At 39.5% G+C, this 17,826-nt stretch overlaps 1 protein-coding gene across 1 annotated transcript in view; it reads right to left on the bottom strand.

The window, feature by feature from the left end:
- Positions 1-17,826, bottom strand: part of cacna1g (calcium channel, voltage-dependent, T type, alpha 1G subunit) — a 239,374-nt gene continuing 221,548 nt past the window's right edge. The window contains exon 34 of the mRNA XM_055654095.1: positions 1-7,639. Coding sequence (XP_055510070.1) covers positions 6,794-7,639 — 846 coding nt within the window. The 3' untranslated portion in view covers positions 1-6,793. The remainder of the gene's footprint in view (positions 7,640-17,826) is intronic.

Raw genomic sequence — 17,826 nt, forward strand, 5'->3', positions numbered from 1 at the left:
ACTATTAATGTACTGTTCAAATGGCCTATAGTTTACTTGCTTATCCCTACAAGTCTCCTTGAATATGGGAGCAACTTTAGCTATCCTTCAGTCTTCTGGTATTTCACTTGATAAAGATCTTGCAAAAATATCAGCATGTTCCTCCCTCTACTTTGCAATAGATTTCATCATGGCCTCTGTATCTGTCCACCTGAATGTACATCAATATATCTAACACTTCCTCTTTCCTAATGCACACGTGTTCTAAACTATCAGTGTATGCCACCCTAAATCTCCATCCTCCTCACCCTTCTTCCTGAAGAGTATTGATGATGATGTTTACTCAATATATATCACAGCAAATGAGGGCAGGAATGACACACTCAGAATCTTCTCTATTTATTTTAAAGCATAATTTTAAATTCATTTTCAACTACATAAAAATTGGTCTACTGCATAAACATTAGAGAAAATCAGGACACAGCTTATCTAAAAGGAACCAACATTTTGCACAAGAATATGGAGCACATGTGTTAGTACAAGACATGGTTGCTATTGGATGCACATACTCTCTGTTTTGCCATTGGAGATTCCCTTGCCACTGTTGTGGAAAAGAAACAGTGAAGCCATTTGGCACCAGTCCATTCTAAGTGAATTTGGACTTTTACTGACATTATTTTCCAAACTGATCTCCAGACACTGGAAAGCTGGGGTTCTCCCTCGCTTACAAGCCAGCAGGAACAGGAGCGTTAGTGTGTGATTTGTTAGTGTGTGTCACTCTATCACCTATGTATTTTGTATTAAGTGTAGCCATTGTGTCATCGTAAAGTTTGCACATTGACTTTTCAGAGGATTCAGTTCATGTTGGTAACAGTAAGGATATAAATATATATTGTTAAATATGTTTAATTTTCCAGTCGGTATTAGACTAAAATATCTACTTCCTGTACAAAAAATGAATTTACAGAAGATTCACATACTCATTTTAACTGATAAACTCAACCAGTTAAAATAATTTATATACCTTAGAACCTGCGAGGGAATGGGCCTGCAAAGTATTAGACTAAACAGTCCATCATTCATTAAATGGTGATTATGGTTATCAAACCTACAAAATCTCCAGGTAATTGTTGATGAATTAAACACTGTCAATTAAAAGTCAATACTTCTATTGTTGTTTTAAGTTTTAAATGTAATTCTTCCCAAAATTAAACCTTATGGTGACATGAATATTCCATGGCTTGATAGCAAAAAGATGCTGGACATTCAGTGTCAGACATCTTCCTGCTGTCTAATAATGAATGCACTTTCATTACAAATAGTGTTCCTCATTTTTCTGCAAAATACCATTTTCAATTTAAATCACAATATCTGTTTGACTTGTAATCCTAATGCCCTCATCTGTTATTTTAATAGCTGTTATTTATATTTAATAATTTGGAAAGAGCTGAAACCAGAATTTTCCCTCTTAAATACCTTTTTATAACCTGGAAGTATTAATTTGCAAGATGAAACAACTCTGTCATGAAGTAGCTTTTTCATTTTTTAACTTTTTTTTTTCAAAAATAGTCTCTCTACAGCTTTAATAGTCTTACAATAAGTTTTTAAAACAGATATACAAACGTTGAAGCAGAATGTCACCTTTTCCACATTTTATTCCTTTGCCTGTTCTTTTCTGCTTCCCCCAGGTAATGATTAAAACAAATGCAAATAGCCTTCCTTTTTGTATTTGTTTTAATAATGAACAAAGTATTTTTTTAAAAGGACCAGTCTGCTTGAAACCTGTTCCTGTTTTCTGATGCAGAACTGTAATAATTTCAAGGGCATACTTGATGAAAAAAAAAGATAGTGCTTAAAGTCATTATTCATTCATTCATATTTTAAATCATTCATACATCTGTGATATAGCCAACAGTACCCCAGCACTAAGCTTTATTCAAATGTAAATCTATCTTTGGGAAAATCTATTAATTGGGAACGTGGCCATCTAAAGAACTGTTTGCATGAGAATTAAACTGATTATCTGCAACCATTAGCTAGCGGTGCTCGAGAATTGTGGACATTATTTTCTCCTGAACTTCAGGTGGGAAATTGTATGAGATTTTTTTATATCATTGCGGAGGTACTGAATGGAACAAATTAAGGGAATTTAATGGCAAGGGACACTTATTCTCAATAAGACTCTTATTTCTTTAATGGGAAAATGTGAAGCACATTAAAAATGAAAATACTGCTTTTAAGACTTCAGGAACATGTTGTATTACCTTGCCAGTGAAAGCAAGTTTTTACCAAAGCTAAAGAATAAATGATGAATTGTTTAAAGTTTGGACTGAACAGGAGAACAATTTGGTGAACCAAAATGTGTGTTGCCATTTATCTTTCTCTGAGTTTGTTAATTTTGATCTTCTTATGCCTTTTTTGGACAATTTTATCAGGAACATTTAAACAGGAATGGGACAGAATGCTTTGAGACTGACTAGATGTATGGTTTTCTGTAGAGTTAGCCAATTGGCTCCATATTCATTGATATTCATATTGATTCATATTAATTTAACAAAATATTAATCTAATTTTGAAGTTTTCAATTAACTCCCAACCTCAACTGCATTTCCAATAGACAATTGGTGCAGGAGTAGGCCATTCGGCCCTTCGATCCAGCACCGCCATTCACTGTGATCATGGCTGATCATCCACATTCAGTACCCCGTTCCTGCCCTCACCATATCCCCTGAAGAGCTCTAACTCTCTCTTGAAAGCATCCAGAGATCGGCCTCCACTGCCTTCTGAGGCAGAGAATTCCACAGATTCACAACTCTCTGGGTGAAAAAGTTTTTCCTCATCTCCATTCTAAATGACCTACCCCTTATTCTTAAACTGTGGCCCCTGGTTCTGGACTCGGTTTCCTGCCTCTAGTGTGTCCAATCTCTTAATAATCTTATATGTTTCAATAAGATCACCTCTCATCCTTCTAAATTCCGGAGTATACAAGCCAAGCCGCCCCATTCTATCAACATATGACAGTCCCGTCATGCCGGGAATTAACCTCGTGAACTGCACGAATAACAAGAATGTTCTTCCTCAAATTTGGAGACAAAAACCGCACGCAATACTCCAGGTGTGGTCTCACTAGGGCCCTGTACAACTCCTATACTCAACTCCTCTTGTTATGAAGTCCAACATGCCGTTAGCTTTCTTCACTGTCTGTTGTACCTGCATGCTTACTTTCAGTGACTGATGAACAAGGACCCCCAGATTTCTTTGTACGTCCTCTTTTCCCAACTTGACACCATTCAGATAATAATATGCTTTCCTGTTTTTGGCACCAAAGTGGATAACCTCACATTTATCCACATTAAACTGCATCTGCCATGCATCTGCCCACTCACCCAACCTGGCAAAGTCACCCTGCATCCTCATAGCATCCTCCTCACAGTTCACACTGCCACACCCAGCTTTGTGTCATCTGCATATTTGCTGATGGTTCTTTGAATCCCTTCATCTAAATCATTGATGAATATTGTAAATAGCTGCAGTCCCAGCACCGAGCCTTGGTGTACCCCACTAGTCAGATGGAGGAAGCTTACAATTATTTTAGTGAAGTAGTGGTTCCCACTCTTGAAATGTTTAGTTTTAAATATAATGTTAAACTTACTTGTTCTAAACTGTTCCTTTTTAGGAAATTGTTTCCCTCCTGCCATTTGGCAGCAAATCACTAAGTTTGTCAGGTGCTTGATGATGTTGGGCTGATTCGTCTAATTCAGGTTAAAATTCAGCATTCTGCCATTTAGGTTCTGATAGTAAACAAGGGAGTCAGAGAGTTTGGGCTGAACCACAGAACTTTAATGTTACATCGTTTTTATAACCCATCCAAGTATTTGATTGTGATGGCAATCCTTTAATTGGAAAACACTTTACAACTATCAATCAATGCATCCAAAAGGAGCAATAAAGAGATCAACAAAATTCCATACATCACGATTCTGAATGTTCAAGATGATCGCCTACATTAACTCAGAAGAATCTTAAGAATTCATTCAGCCTAATTTAGTTTAAGAAAGAACTGCAGATGCTGGAAAAATCGGTTTGAAGAAATGTCACCTATACCTTCGCTCCATAGATGCTGCCTCACTGGCTGAGTTTCTCCAGAATTTTTGTCTAGCCTAATTTAGCTTCTCATTTTGATGCCCTGGTTGGTAGACCCACTATATGCTCCAAAAATACCTGAATACAGCGTAGAATTGAACAACTATTAAATCCAATTTCTCTATAATACAGTATATACTACATAAATATTAACATTGCACTGCACTGGGTCTATTTTAATCAGTATTTTCTCTGCAATGTATTCTATATGGAAGATAACAGGAGAGGAAGAAACAGGTTGCAGCAGTGGCCAGTTTTAAACCTCTTAAAGTTTTACAATGTCGATTACTGTCTCCTTGTGTTGGAGTTATTTCTATTCAAGCCCAAAGTACTTGTTACAAATACTTACATTTAAATAAAGATATTTTCTAGCTGGTTAAGGTCGTAACAAAAATGGTCCTATAATATATGTGCAATAGCTGTAGATGGATAACCTACAGAATACTGACAAATGATTATACATTTATTCACATACACTCGCCCACCCATGCACACACAAACTAGCAATGGTAAAGATCACTGTATCACACAGAATGATACGGCGGTCTGCAATGTTAAAGTGCTGGTGTGCTTTGAACTAACTGAATCAATGTGATTGAGCTATGAAGGTACAATGTCAAATGTTCTCAAAGAGCGTGCACTGGACAGTCATTGGCTGGGTATGTGCCCTAAGAAAGTGAGGGACTTAAATACTGCTCCATATATTGGACAACAGAACAATTTATTCTTTGTCATCTGTAGTACCACAATTTTTCAACACTCCTAAGAGATGCTTGGTGTAATTTCAATATGGCCTGATTGCCTCACATGAGATGACCTAAATTTAGATCTTTTATTTAAGCAGTCACTGTTAAAAGCCTTTGGGTTTCAATTCAAGTTGTTCCATTATTTGGAAATTTTGGCTGATTTCTACTGGAGACATCACATTTAATCATAGACTCGCTAGATGGCATGAACAATGTGGCTGAAACTGTTGCGGGAAATTACCCAGTAATGTATTTCTTTGAAACATTCAGAGGCCTTTAATTGAATGTGTGCAGCACTCACAAAAATAATAATAATTAATGCTTCTTAAATATGGACAATAAAAATCCTCACTTAGAAATGTGATACTCTTTCTGCAATTAATTGCACTCCTATTCTGCACAATTTCATGTTTTGACGATAAATATTGATTTGGTAATAGAAATAGTGATGCATGAGGTTCCATCCTGACTGGATGTTTGTGGACCGCATTGCTGAAAGAGATGCCATTACCTGGAATATCAGAAACCTTCACCATGCCTAACAAGCTGGCTGTGAGGTTGAATTCAAGAAATAATTTTTAAAGCAGTGGGTATTTTAAAGGGCCACCAGCCATAATTATTACATTTTAGAATTCCACCCCCTCCCCTCCTTTACTAATTACTACAAAACCCTGGACATGGAAAGTAGCGAATGATGCTTGGTAAATGGAGATATATTTTCCAATGTGCAGAAGATGCTGTGTTAGATAATTTACTGATTTGGGAAACTATTTAAAACTTTAAAATAAATTCAAAAGACTATGGTTATTATATTTTCCAGTGTTAACTGTGAGTGGAATTTTTCACTATATCTAATACAGGCTCCTGTCATGATTTAGCGATGGCCATTTGATGGCACTATCCCCACACACTTTTGCAAACATATCTCTCTGCACAATAACATCCATATGAACTGAAATGTACTGAGTTCATGTTAACGAATGGAGAACCATTAAATTTGGGGAAAGAAATTGCAGAATAATTCCTTAGAACCTTGAGAATGCCTGCAGTCAATATGGTTTAAGAAGCGTCAGGTTCATTTGAATCTTTTAAAATGTAAATGCCGTCAATTTACCAAACTAATACGAGTAGCTAAAATTCAACCAATGTTCCAAGGAGCAAACCAATTAATAAATAAATAAGTAAAAATGTGATTGGGAAATAAACTCTGGAAACAATAGGACCCTGCAAGATAACTAAAACCAATGACAGCAACTACATTTTAATATTGTCTCATGCTTATGCCATCTTTTACAAGCTGAGATGACCATAAGAGTCACGGTTACAGTGGAGTGCCATTTTTTGATACCAGGCACCAATAATTTCACTTAAGCACACAAACTGAGTAAATATTGCATGTTACTTTATTTATATATATATTTTCTAAATATATTAATGACTGGATCTTTGCTTTATGCCTTAAAGGGAATAAAGAAAATGTCCAGACCAATTCATTGGACTTTAAATTAGCTTCAATTAACACCTTAAAACATTCTGGGAATGCTGATAGCAGGCCCATCGTTAATGTCCCAATCTGAGATCCAAAGTAAACTTTGGAATGTTCTGAAAGTTTTTGAGAAAATATTGCCACTTGATGTATTACATTCAATTTCAAATGAAAATACCCTTGTGCATTTAAAAAAAAGTGACGCTCCACTGCACTGGACTAAGTGGTCAGTCAAAACCATCTGCTTGACTGCAAGGCAGAGCAGCATGCTCTGGCAAGGCAGGGCTCCATACCCTTGGTGACTGTCTGGATGGGGTGAAGGGTGTTGATGGGGGCTTGACCTCCAGTGCCTGTCAAAATGCAGATATTTTTGTTGATGTTAGGAATGGAAAATAAATTGTGGTTTTTTTTGGCAACAAAAACAAACAAACACTTTCGTTCAATGGTCGGTCTCAGTTTGATCCAGGGAAAAACTGGGAAGAGTCAGCAAATCCCTTGTCGGGGATGGTGAGGCTGGCGTGGTTTCAGGAGGCGGTGGGTCTCCAAGGTCAACAGAGTCTCTGTGAAGTGCTGAGTCACAAGATGGAGCACGCCTTCTCAAGCACATGTCATTAGAAGACAATTGTCCGTGAGTTCCTTGCAGCGTAGTGCGCTGGCCCTCTGGCGGGTCTATCGAAATGCAGGGAGGACTCATTTTCTGCTTTTGTCGCACTACTTGCACGCTACTCTCCTGTTCAGACTCTGCTTGGCCAACGGCATAACATGATGATGACAAACGGTGCTGAGGACTTGCTTCAACAGATGAGCAGATCTCAATTGAATGTCTCCGAAGATCATTTAACCACGATGGGGGCTTGGCCAAGAATCCTTGCGCATCCACACTGTAGAACTTTTTGATGTCCTTCATCGTGAGGTTTCCTGTGCTGCTGCAGATTTTTGTGGGTAGTGGGGGGCACACGGGAGGTTTGGCAGCTCTCTTGTTGCTGTTGATTTGTGAGACTTCCTGGTCTGCTGAGTCAGGGAGTTCCCTCAACGGGTTCCGAATGTGACGTGGGGAAGTCACATAATTAGTAATGTTTCTCTGGTTATGACTGTGTTGTTGGATGTGGACACTGTGTTTGGTTGGTGAGTTGGGTGAGGCAGGCACTAACACCATAGACGGTTGTACAGCAGACACACAGGGCACAGACACATTCAAGGACGAAGGTTCATTATTAGGCTGTATCTGCAAATTTTCCTTAGACTCCGTATACAGTGGATCCAGAGAGTCATTTGTTACAGCGACCTAAGTTGGATGTTAAATTGTGGGGTGAGGGAGGAACAGAACAGGATAATGCAAGTTAGTATGATTACACTTGTTAAATCTGTTTTGGTGCTCTGTAAATAATCTGACAAATGGCACCTAAAGAATTTTGCACAAATCATAAAAAGTTCAGTGAGTTACACACATGTGTTTAATTTAACATGTTGATCAGTATTGATTAATGTACTGAATGAACAATAAATGAATAATAACAATATAGGCACTATGTGATTGAGGTTACTGGGCATAACTGACTAGATATTAGGGATCTTGACCATTCAAATGTTTGCAAGGTAGACTGATCTTAATTTTGTATTCACGATGAAACAAAATATTCCCAAATGTTGGTGAGCTTGATGTAAAACTTTGCCTGTAAGAGAATGAATGAGAACGCAGGAGGGTGATAAATGACGTAGGCTGTGGGAAAAGTACGAGAGTCAGCAGCTACTTTGGAGATTGGTGGTAATTTCCACCTTCCTTGTAAACAGTGGAGCAGTTCCCCTGGCTGTTTGGCTGCATGATTCACTATGTGACCGGCTGGGGGTTGCAAGTGTTGGGAGAACAATCTGCTTTTCTGCTACAGCGTCCAACTGGTGAAAGTGAAACTTATTCACCCGCTTCACCAATGTTGCGAGATTGAGCAAAGTTATGGCCTTGCATTTCACATGAGTGGTCTCCTGAAATCTTTTTCCATAATTAGTTTATAAATCCATCATTATTTCTGGCTGAGCCACAGGAATTGATTTTGGGCCAGAGGCACCCAGAATATTCCACCTATCAAGATAATGCCAGATGATTCCACTCCACGACAAGATCACAATCCCCTGTCATTAAGGAGCCCCTGCTACATCCCTTTATCCACAATACCAAACATTTCACCCAGGCATCTCTGTGTGCAAGTTCTGGCCCTGAACTGTTCCATTTTCTCTTCCCTTTGGTCTCATATCCTCTCTGTGGACAACTTGTCGTGAGACATTAAACTCTTGAATCCACTCCCACTAAATTGAAAACTAACAAATTTGCTTCCTGGTCCTTATTTCAGCACACATTATAAATCTTTCCTTATTAAAAAATCACCATCCCTTAAAATTAAACTTGCAGACTTCTATCTCATTTCTAATTTCTACAACCCCTCCAGTTCTTAAACATGTTCTCTGTCAAATAATGTTCCTTATGATTTTCCAGATACAAGGAACTGCAGATGCTGGTTTACTAAAAAAAAAACCCACACAATGTGCGAGAGTAACTCAGCGAGCGGGTCAGGCAGCATTTCTGGAGAGCATGGTGAGGTGATGTTCCAGGTTGGGACCATCTAGCAGACTCATCTGAAGAACGATGCTGACCTGATAAGTCACCTATCCATGTTCTTCAGAAATGCTGCCTGAGCTCTGAGTTACTCCAGCACTTTGCATCTTTTTTCCTTATAATTTTCTTTGACACATTTGCAACCTTTGACAACCTAGAAATTATCTTCCTCCAAAGTTTTTCTTCTACGGTACAACTTGGTAGATCTATTATTGGTTCATTCTATTGTTAACTGTTCAATCAGTCATAACATTCCCCAAATGGCATCTCTTTACATCACATTTCTTGTCATACTTCTCTTCTTTGACTATACACTGATGCTCAGTGACATCCAAATGCAGAAGGTCTGATTCAAAATTTAAATTTATGTTACAGCTCTTCACGACCTCTCCAATGCTCATTATTCAAAATCAAGTCTAGACGAGCTTCTCTGCTTTTGGTAATAAAATAAGTCTGTACCCTTTCTGCCAATACTATTCCCTTTCTGAGCTGCCATTTCCACCAGAGCAGACTGTTCGGCAAATCTGGCCAAGTTTATTGCCATATGCACAAGTATGGTGAGGCACAGGAACAATGAATATCACATTAATCTCATTTGGTCTCAAGCTGACTTCTTGAGTTGCATTCTCATCATCTGAAAACCACCTACTTTTACCTCCATGAAATTGGCAACCTTTACCTTTGATTCAATGCAATAATGACTGTAACCTTCATCACTTTTAGTCCAGAGTAATCTCCTGACCAACTCCCATCTCTAAAAACTTTAACTGGCTACAAAGTAAATGCAGCACATACATTTGTTTCGGCATATCCTGCAATTTACCATTCATCCAGCACTCCTGCACTTGCTGACCTGCCACCAAGTATCATGAAGGGGGAGTGGAAATTAATTTTTTCTCTCTAATGAAGACATGAAGTTCCAAAGTGAGGAGAAAGAGCCTAGGGCTATTGCACTAAATGTTCGTTCCTTTATACCAACTAGACCCAGGATATGGCAAAGTGCTTAACCTCCAGTAGATGCAGTCAAGCAAAGAGGTCGTCACCCAACAGCATTTCTGTACCCTCTATGGTTAAATTTGAAAAACAAAAAAATAAAGGGTTGTAAAATGAGTAGTGTGAATGTGGTGGAAATTCTAGTTGCTCCTCTGGAAAGCAATTCCTATTTACCATATCTGGAATGGGGCTGACTGACTGCCCCAAAACTACCAATCGATGCACAATTCTGGACACAGGTGGGATCAGGTGCAGTCAAGCACATGCTCTTTGGGGGTGGTGACAGAAAGATAAAGAGGAAGCCTTAAACTGTCTGACTAGATTCTTGCTTTTAAATTTAGAGGCCACAATTGTATGAGCGTAATATCACCAAATTGCCAGTTTGTCTGTTTTCAATCTTTATCATTTTATTTTTCTTCAGTATCTCCCTTATATGTGTTTTATGGCTAAGATTCAAAACCTTCAGCAAACTACTCAAGATGCTATTCATCTTATAAAAGAACACCGAGTACCTTCGGCAAAGTACTGTTCAGGAGAGTTGAAGCTGTAGTTAAATGTGTCCTTGTTTTTCACATGATGCTCACACACATTTTAAGTCCAGGTCACCCTGTGGAAATCAATGCTAAGCTTGACTACATTTCTTTCTTCTGTCTGGTTCACCGATGCCTAGTTTATCATCATCACAACTAACTTAGCTGAGACATAGATCTTATTCTGTGTGACTTAGCGCCAATGGGCAGTGCATAACATACTAAATTAACGAGATAACGCAATGCCATATTCTTATTTATGTAAGAGCATGCTTGCCAGGGACGTGAGTAATTTTCTCGCGGAACCTTCGATGTGAGGTCCATTGAGGGATAATTGTCACTTTGAACATAAGTGTGCTGATGCATTTGACAGCCTATTTTGGATCGGTAATGGAAATGAAAATTGAGAAAGAATGTATTGCAGGCATGTGAACCAGTGCCACCTTTTGTGCATGACTACACCAACTCAAAATTATCCTCATTCTTCACACATTTTAATGGCTCTCCTGTTCATTGACTTTTGCCAGGTGTGTTTCCTTTAATCAACTGAATTAGTGGACAAACCTGCCAGCGTAGTTTTTTTGACAATGATCATATATATTTTATGTAAAATTATTTAAAATTCTGATTAAAAATTTTTGCATGTAAATCGTAGCATAATAGATTAAAAATCTAATAAAGTTTGGTGAAAAGCGGGTCAACTCTCATGCATACATCCATTAATCCTAAGGAAGTAGAAACACCCAGTGTTAATGTGAACTGCAAGTAAAACAGCATCAAAATATAAGGGAGGCAAGTCAGCAGAGTTGCAATGGTGATGGTGAGGTTGCCATATTGTGAGTGGGAGAGGATGTGCAATGGATTAACAACATGAGTTTCGGTGGTGGACAAGTATATTAACGAAAGACCTCTGGTGAAAAGAAATTAAAGACTGTTGGACACACACAAAAGAAAAGGGAAAAATATCACAGGAGTGTAAAAAAATAATAAAGCAAGTAAATCAAATTATAATGCATTTCTTCAAAGCACTAAAGAATAAAAATGTTATTATATTTTCAATACAGTAACTGGTCTTTTTTTCTGGATAAAATTAATTCTTATATCATAAAACAAGTTCCTGTCTGTTGGCATCTTGTCTGGATGGCCCCAGTGTAATTTCCTATGACTGAGCATCACAAGTACAAAATTAATAATTAAAATGAAAACATTAATGTAACTTCTCAGCAGGTTAGGCAACATCTGTGGAGAAAAATGCATTAATATTTCAGGTGAATGACCTTTGACAGAATCAAAAGGCCATTTTCTCCTTTCCTGCTGAGCAGCACAGTGGGAATGATCCCGGCAAGTGGGGCCAAGTCCTCCAGTCAGCTCGGCTTGGCTCGACCACCGTGGACGTCAATGGGATCCGCTCCCCGAGAGCGGGGATGGACCCTCGAGCAACTGCCGAGAGTGAGGGGACTGTCGGATAGTGAGGTAAGCCGTCGGAGAGCGAGGAGGGCTGTTGGAGTGTGAAGAGGGCTACTGGAGATGGAGGAGAGCTGTCGGAGAGGGAGGAGGGCTGTCGGAGAGGGAGGAGGGCTGTCGGAGAGGGAGGAGGGCTGTCGGAGAGCTGAGGGAGAGAGGCTGGAGAGCAAGGAGGGCAGACAAGAACGAAAGGGGGGGCTACTTCCACGTGCGCCACAGGCAGTAGATAGGACTGTTCAGTGAACTTTGTAACTTTGCAGGCACCAGGCACATGGCAACACTTGTGTACTGCCTAGGTGAGGTATGCCATATGATTTTACTGAGTTGTATGCAAAACAAAGCATCTAACTATACCTAGGTACATGTGACCATAAAGCATCATTGAATCGTTGAATTAGGTGCTGCTTGATCTGCAGTGTAATTCCAGCATTTTGTTTCCAAAATCTGAGGTATTTTGGTTTTGTGAAATGCTTTTTTTTTAGACAAAGGAAAACTTTGGCTTTCACAATAAAATTAATGTTGCATACTTAGGTTCAGTGGCGTATTGGCCAGGGTGTCAGCTTGCCCGATGACAAGTGGGCCCCTGATGAAGTGATAGCAAGTGATGGCAAGTGGGCCCCTGTTAAATGATAGCATTGTAGTTGTGGGTGGGCCCCCTTTGTCTCCTGGCAACCAATATTTTTAGACCCAGTCCGCCACTGCTTAGGTTAGAAATGCAAAAGGAAATGTACATTTATTCCATTAGGTTCCATTAGACTAATCCCAATGCTGATTATCGAGATCATCTTCTTTTCCCTCTATTTCCTTAGAAATGTTCATGTTTGCCAAGATGAGGAATATCAATTTAGTTCAGCAAAATGAAACAATTTTCACTTTTAGCATTTTGTATTATAATTTGGCTTTCCCTCATCAGGCAAGTTTCCCATATGAGCTAAATAATGGGAAACTCTTTATCACTCAGCTGTTTAATTCAATTCACCCCGCAAATCTTAAATCTTGGCAAATCTTGTCTTCTATCTCATAATTTCAGCTTCTGCCATGAACTAATTCAACAATGCAAAAACTAATAGCAATCTTGAGAACATTTTATTTGGACCCTAAAGTAGCTCATGCAGAAATTATGTTTTTGACTACCTGACTATTTGATCAATAGATGGCCCGATCTCATTTGTGGGTGAAATCCACAATATAAATAAGCGTTTTATAGCTTAACACTTTGGATATAGATCACAATGGGAACCCTGAGAGATATTCCTCCTCAGCCAAAGGACACTAATTAATCTACCTCAATTAAGTAACTGCCACCCTACAGTTGATTCAGCATAGACATCTTGGTAGCTCTGTTTTCATCTTATTATGGGCTTGAGAAGTTGAGAAAGAGATGAAATAGAATGTGAATAATATTAAAGTTGACAATGCTTGAATAGAAGTACATATGAGATTCAAGGAACTGTGGAATGGTGATTGTAGTGTACCTTCAATAGATATGCACATGGTGCATCTCCTAGCTTACGAGTTTCTATTAAACTCAACGGAAAGAAAAATACAGGATGCAATTTTGTAATAGGTTCCATGCGCATGTGCCTACAGTTGGAATAAGAGTAATTTTTCATGTTTATTTTTCATTGAATGTTATTCAAGATCAGTGGTAACTCTTCAACTGTTATTAATTGAATTTGAGTTAAAGTATATTAAATGCAGTCGAACAAGGACTAAAATAACCTCATGTAATAGTAAAGTAGAACGAGTAAAGGAAAAAGCCTGAAACAACGAAATGAGCTGTTAACTTCCAAAGCAAAGTAGTTGGGGCCAGGACATGGAAACAAGTATAGGAACAGTATGAATATGGATTGGAATCTGTATTTAATTGATCTTCTGGCCAACTAGTTGGTAAATAAGGCCTGGCAAGATTGGGCGTGTGAGCTGATGGGTAACAGAAATGCATGATGTGTCAAAATAAAGATATTAAAACCAATGATTTATTGCTGGAACAGCACATGGCAATGATATTGCTAAACATGCATCTGCTGGGAAATAGAAAATAGCAGGATCATTTGAGGTGAGCATTTTGTGTCAGGCTGTGTTGATCAGGATCTATAAGAAGCTTGGTTTAGCGTCAAGGCTAGAATGGCTTGGACTAATTTGACAATGGCCTAAAGGTTTTGAAAGAGGTCAAAGGGCATAGCCTTGCTATATTTGAGTTCTCCCAGGTGACATGTGTGTTGATAGAAGAAACAACAGATTTAGCAATTGTGATCTGCTCATGAGATGGGATAGGATGGGATGCAGCATTACCAAATGAAAAAAAACGGCATAAATGTTATTTAGAGCATTCTTTGAACAGATATTATCATGTTGAATGTTTCAGCATCAAGCAATTGAAAATTAACTTCATCAGAAGTGAAACATCACAGTGACCATATTCCAATTGTTTCATGTCACTTCATAAACTTGACTGGGCAATTTCAGGCAAACACGAACTTGATTGCTGTGATTTCTACTGTAGATCTCTTCCTTACCTTTGAAACTTCTAATCATTGCCCACTTGGCACTAAACAATCGCCCACTCTTCCCCGACACCCACATCCGACCCCTGAAACTGCTCCTACCCAGCAAAGATTAGGCACTGACCTATTGCAGGACTGCCAGCTCTTACGCATTGAGCATGAGAGTCACGCATTTCATGAAATTCTCACGCCCTCATGCTGATGACAGAAGTTCTCACGCTCAAATTAAAAAAATAAAAATCAAATACATAAATAGATAAAATCACACTCCTCCACACTCACCAATGAGAGTTTTCTGTCGGCGGATTTCCCGTAAAAAAAGAACAATTTGATTGGCTTAAGCCCATCGCACATTATTTAAAAGGGCAATGTGGACAAAAATGCTGGAGAAACTCAGCGGGTGAGGCAGCATCTATATCTGAGTTTGACCCATCTTCAGACTCAAGCATTTCTCCAGCAGTTTTGTCTACCGCTCCATAGATGCTGCCTCACCCGCATTCACATTCCCGTGCAGATGGTGTGATAGGTGAGACACGGCCGTGGTCCCAGCACCGACCTACCCCCCGAGGCACCGCTCACACCTCCCACCCTCACCTTCGGCGGCTGTGTCCGGCAGCCACTCTGTCCACACCACATGGAGTTTTAACCCTGGCCCGGAGCCAGGAGCGGACCGGGTGAGTGGAGCCATCGGTGCCGCCTCCGGAGCCGCGGGGATGAATCTCGGACTAAGGCTCCGCTCTGATGTCCGACCCCCGGGTCACTGATCCTCACCTCCCCCGAACCACAGCTGGACACAGAGCACCAGGGCCGGCCCACATTCCGGGGGCGGGAGAGAGGGAAATGCTCCTCGGACATCGCCAACTCTCCGCTCACTCCGGGTGTTGTCGCCGCTTCATTGACACTTACACTCTCTAACACACACTGTGTATTGTTATAATCCCATCCTGTCTTGTTTTATTATGTGTATATTCAATCAGTTACAAGATTGCGGACTCACAGGATAACAAAAAACAGGACAGGATGGGATTATGATAACATTACACAGAATGAGATAGGAAGTGCTTCTTATGATATGTTCTGGTATGGCATACCAGCACCTCTGAAAAGCTAAAAACTATTTTTTTTAGTATTCTAAATTTTAAGCTCTTCAATTTTAAATTATTAATTTTATTACAAAGAGATTACTAAAGTTTAAAAGCTTTTTGAGAGCCCGATGACAATTGAATGCATTGAATTGTTGTCAGGCTCCCTCAAAAAGCTTAAGCAGCTTTTAGGTCGTCATAGCCGTAGCTGGGATGTAATTACATGATGTTCAGCTGCCAATGGTGTTGTGTGAACTGCTGGATTGAAGGCTGTATTAACGTCATTATTTTGTTCTTCAACAAAATTACATGTATGCTTTGTAAATTCTTTAGTGTATATTATTTTAATAATTTCGTTAATATTTAAGGTGCTAATTTTATGGTTCTTACTTATTAGTTTCATAAAATGGAAGCTAATTGATCACAAAATCAAAACAGGAGGATATAATGATGGAGAACATTGTGGTATATGTAGCTTCATTTTCAATTGATTGGCATACCAGTATCTTTTGGTTAAAGAAAAAACCGCTGGAGATAGTGGATAAAAGGAACTGCAGATGCTGGTTTACAAAAAAAAACAACAAGCTGGAGTAACTCAGTGGGTCAGGCAGCATCTCTGGAGAGCAAGGGTAGGTGATTTTTTGGGTTGCAATCCTTCTTTGCACAGATTGTAGGGAGGAAGGAAAGAAAGCTGGAAGAGAAGAGGGGCAAGCCAAAGCCTGGCAGGTAATTGTTTTCCATCCTGCTGTCAGAGATGAAACATGGTTTCCCATCTACTGTCATAGATGGATCCCTTACCTGTATCTACTATGTGTCCCAGAGCTATGTTCTCGCTCCTCCTCTTCCCAGACAGTACAAGAATAGCGTTTCTCATCATTACCTCACCAGCCTCTGCATTGAACACATCATCCTCCAACTTTTCTGTCATCTCCAACATGACCCCAATACCATCTCTGGCCTTTATCCACCATATGCCTATCAAAATACCCCTCACTTGTATCAACCTATTACCTGCCAAGCGTTGTCCTGCACCTCCTCTCTTCCAACTTTCTTCTCCCCCACTCATCCCCACACTACAATCAGTCTGAAGAAGGGACCCAACCCAAACCGTTACCAATAATCCTGTGGGTAGATTAAAATGCTGGAGAAACTCAGTGGGTGAGGCAGCATCTATGGAGTGAAGAAATAGGTGACGTTTTGGGTCGAGACCCTTCTTCAGATAACATTCGCTTCATAGATGCTGCATCACTCGCTGAGTTTCTCCAGCATTTTCATCTACCTTCGATTTTTTCAGCATCTGCAGTTCCTTCTTAACCAATAATGCTGTGGTCAGATCGCCACCGTGTAATTTTATGAGTATTTTATTACATACCAATAGTTCTCCAGAGATGCTGCTTGACCAGCTGAGTTACTCCAGCATTTTGTGTCTTTCACTGGAGATAGATATTTGATTATCATACATAAGGTGGTATTGGTACATAATAAACACAGGAAAGGTGAGTTCACGGCACAATACATATTACAAGGTGGGGACCTGACCACAACATTATGGGTTAGAAGTTGCTGTCATCAGTGACCCACCCCTACCATGTCTACTTGCCTCGTAAATCTGAATTTATCATTTATACATCTGCTATTCAACGCTTACTCCTTGTTGGAAAACACCCCACCATTCTTCTCATCCAAATTATTATCCTTCACAATATCCGCCAAGTCCAACATGATCCCACCAACAGTCACATCTTGCCCTTCCTCCTATTTCTGCATTTCACAGGGTACGCTCACTTTGTAACTCCGTCTTATCCACTCTTCGGTCCCCATTCACCATTCCCCATCCAACAGCACCTTCTCGTGCAACCGGAGAAAATAGAACACCTGTCCATTCACCTCTTCCTTCTTCTGTATTCAGAAACTAGGTGACCACTTTGTGGGGAACCTATGCTTAATCCACTGAGCTTTCTGTGTCATGGCACTTACAATCCCAATGCCACTCCAATTCCAATTAGGTCAGGGGATAGCAGTGGCAGATATTGAAACAGTTTGTTCATAATGCTCAGCAGAATTCTATCTCAACTAGAAAGAGACATTACATGAGAAAGAGGAACTATCCGTTGTTAACAAAGGAGGTTAAGAATAAAGTTAAATTGAAAAGTAGGGCATACAAAATAGCAAGGACTCGTGGATTGGGAATTTCAGGAACCAGCAACAAGACTAAAATATTCATAGAAAAGGAGAAAATTAATGTTGAGAGAAAATTTGCAAGTAATGGTTTCTGTGCATATATAAAA

The sequence above is a fragment of the Leucoraja erinacea genome, chromosome 23 (genome assembly GCF_028641065.1).
Source record: "Leucoraja erinacea ecotype New England chromosome 23, Leri_hhj_1, whole genome shotgun sequence".
NCBI lineage: Eukaryota > Metazoa > Chordata > Chondrichthyes > Rajiformes > Rajidae > Leucoraja > Leucoraja erinaceus.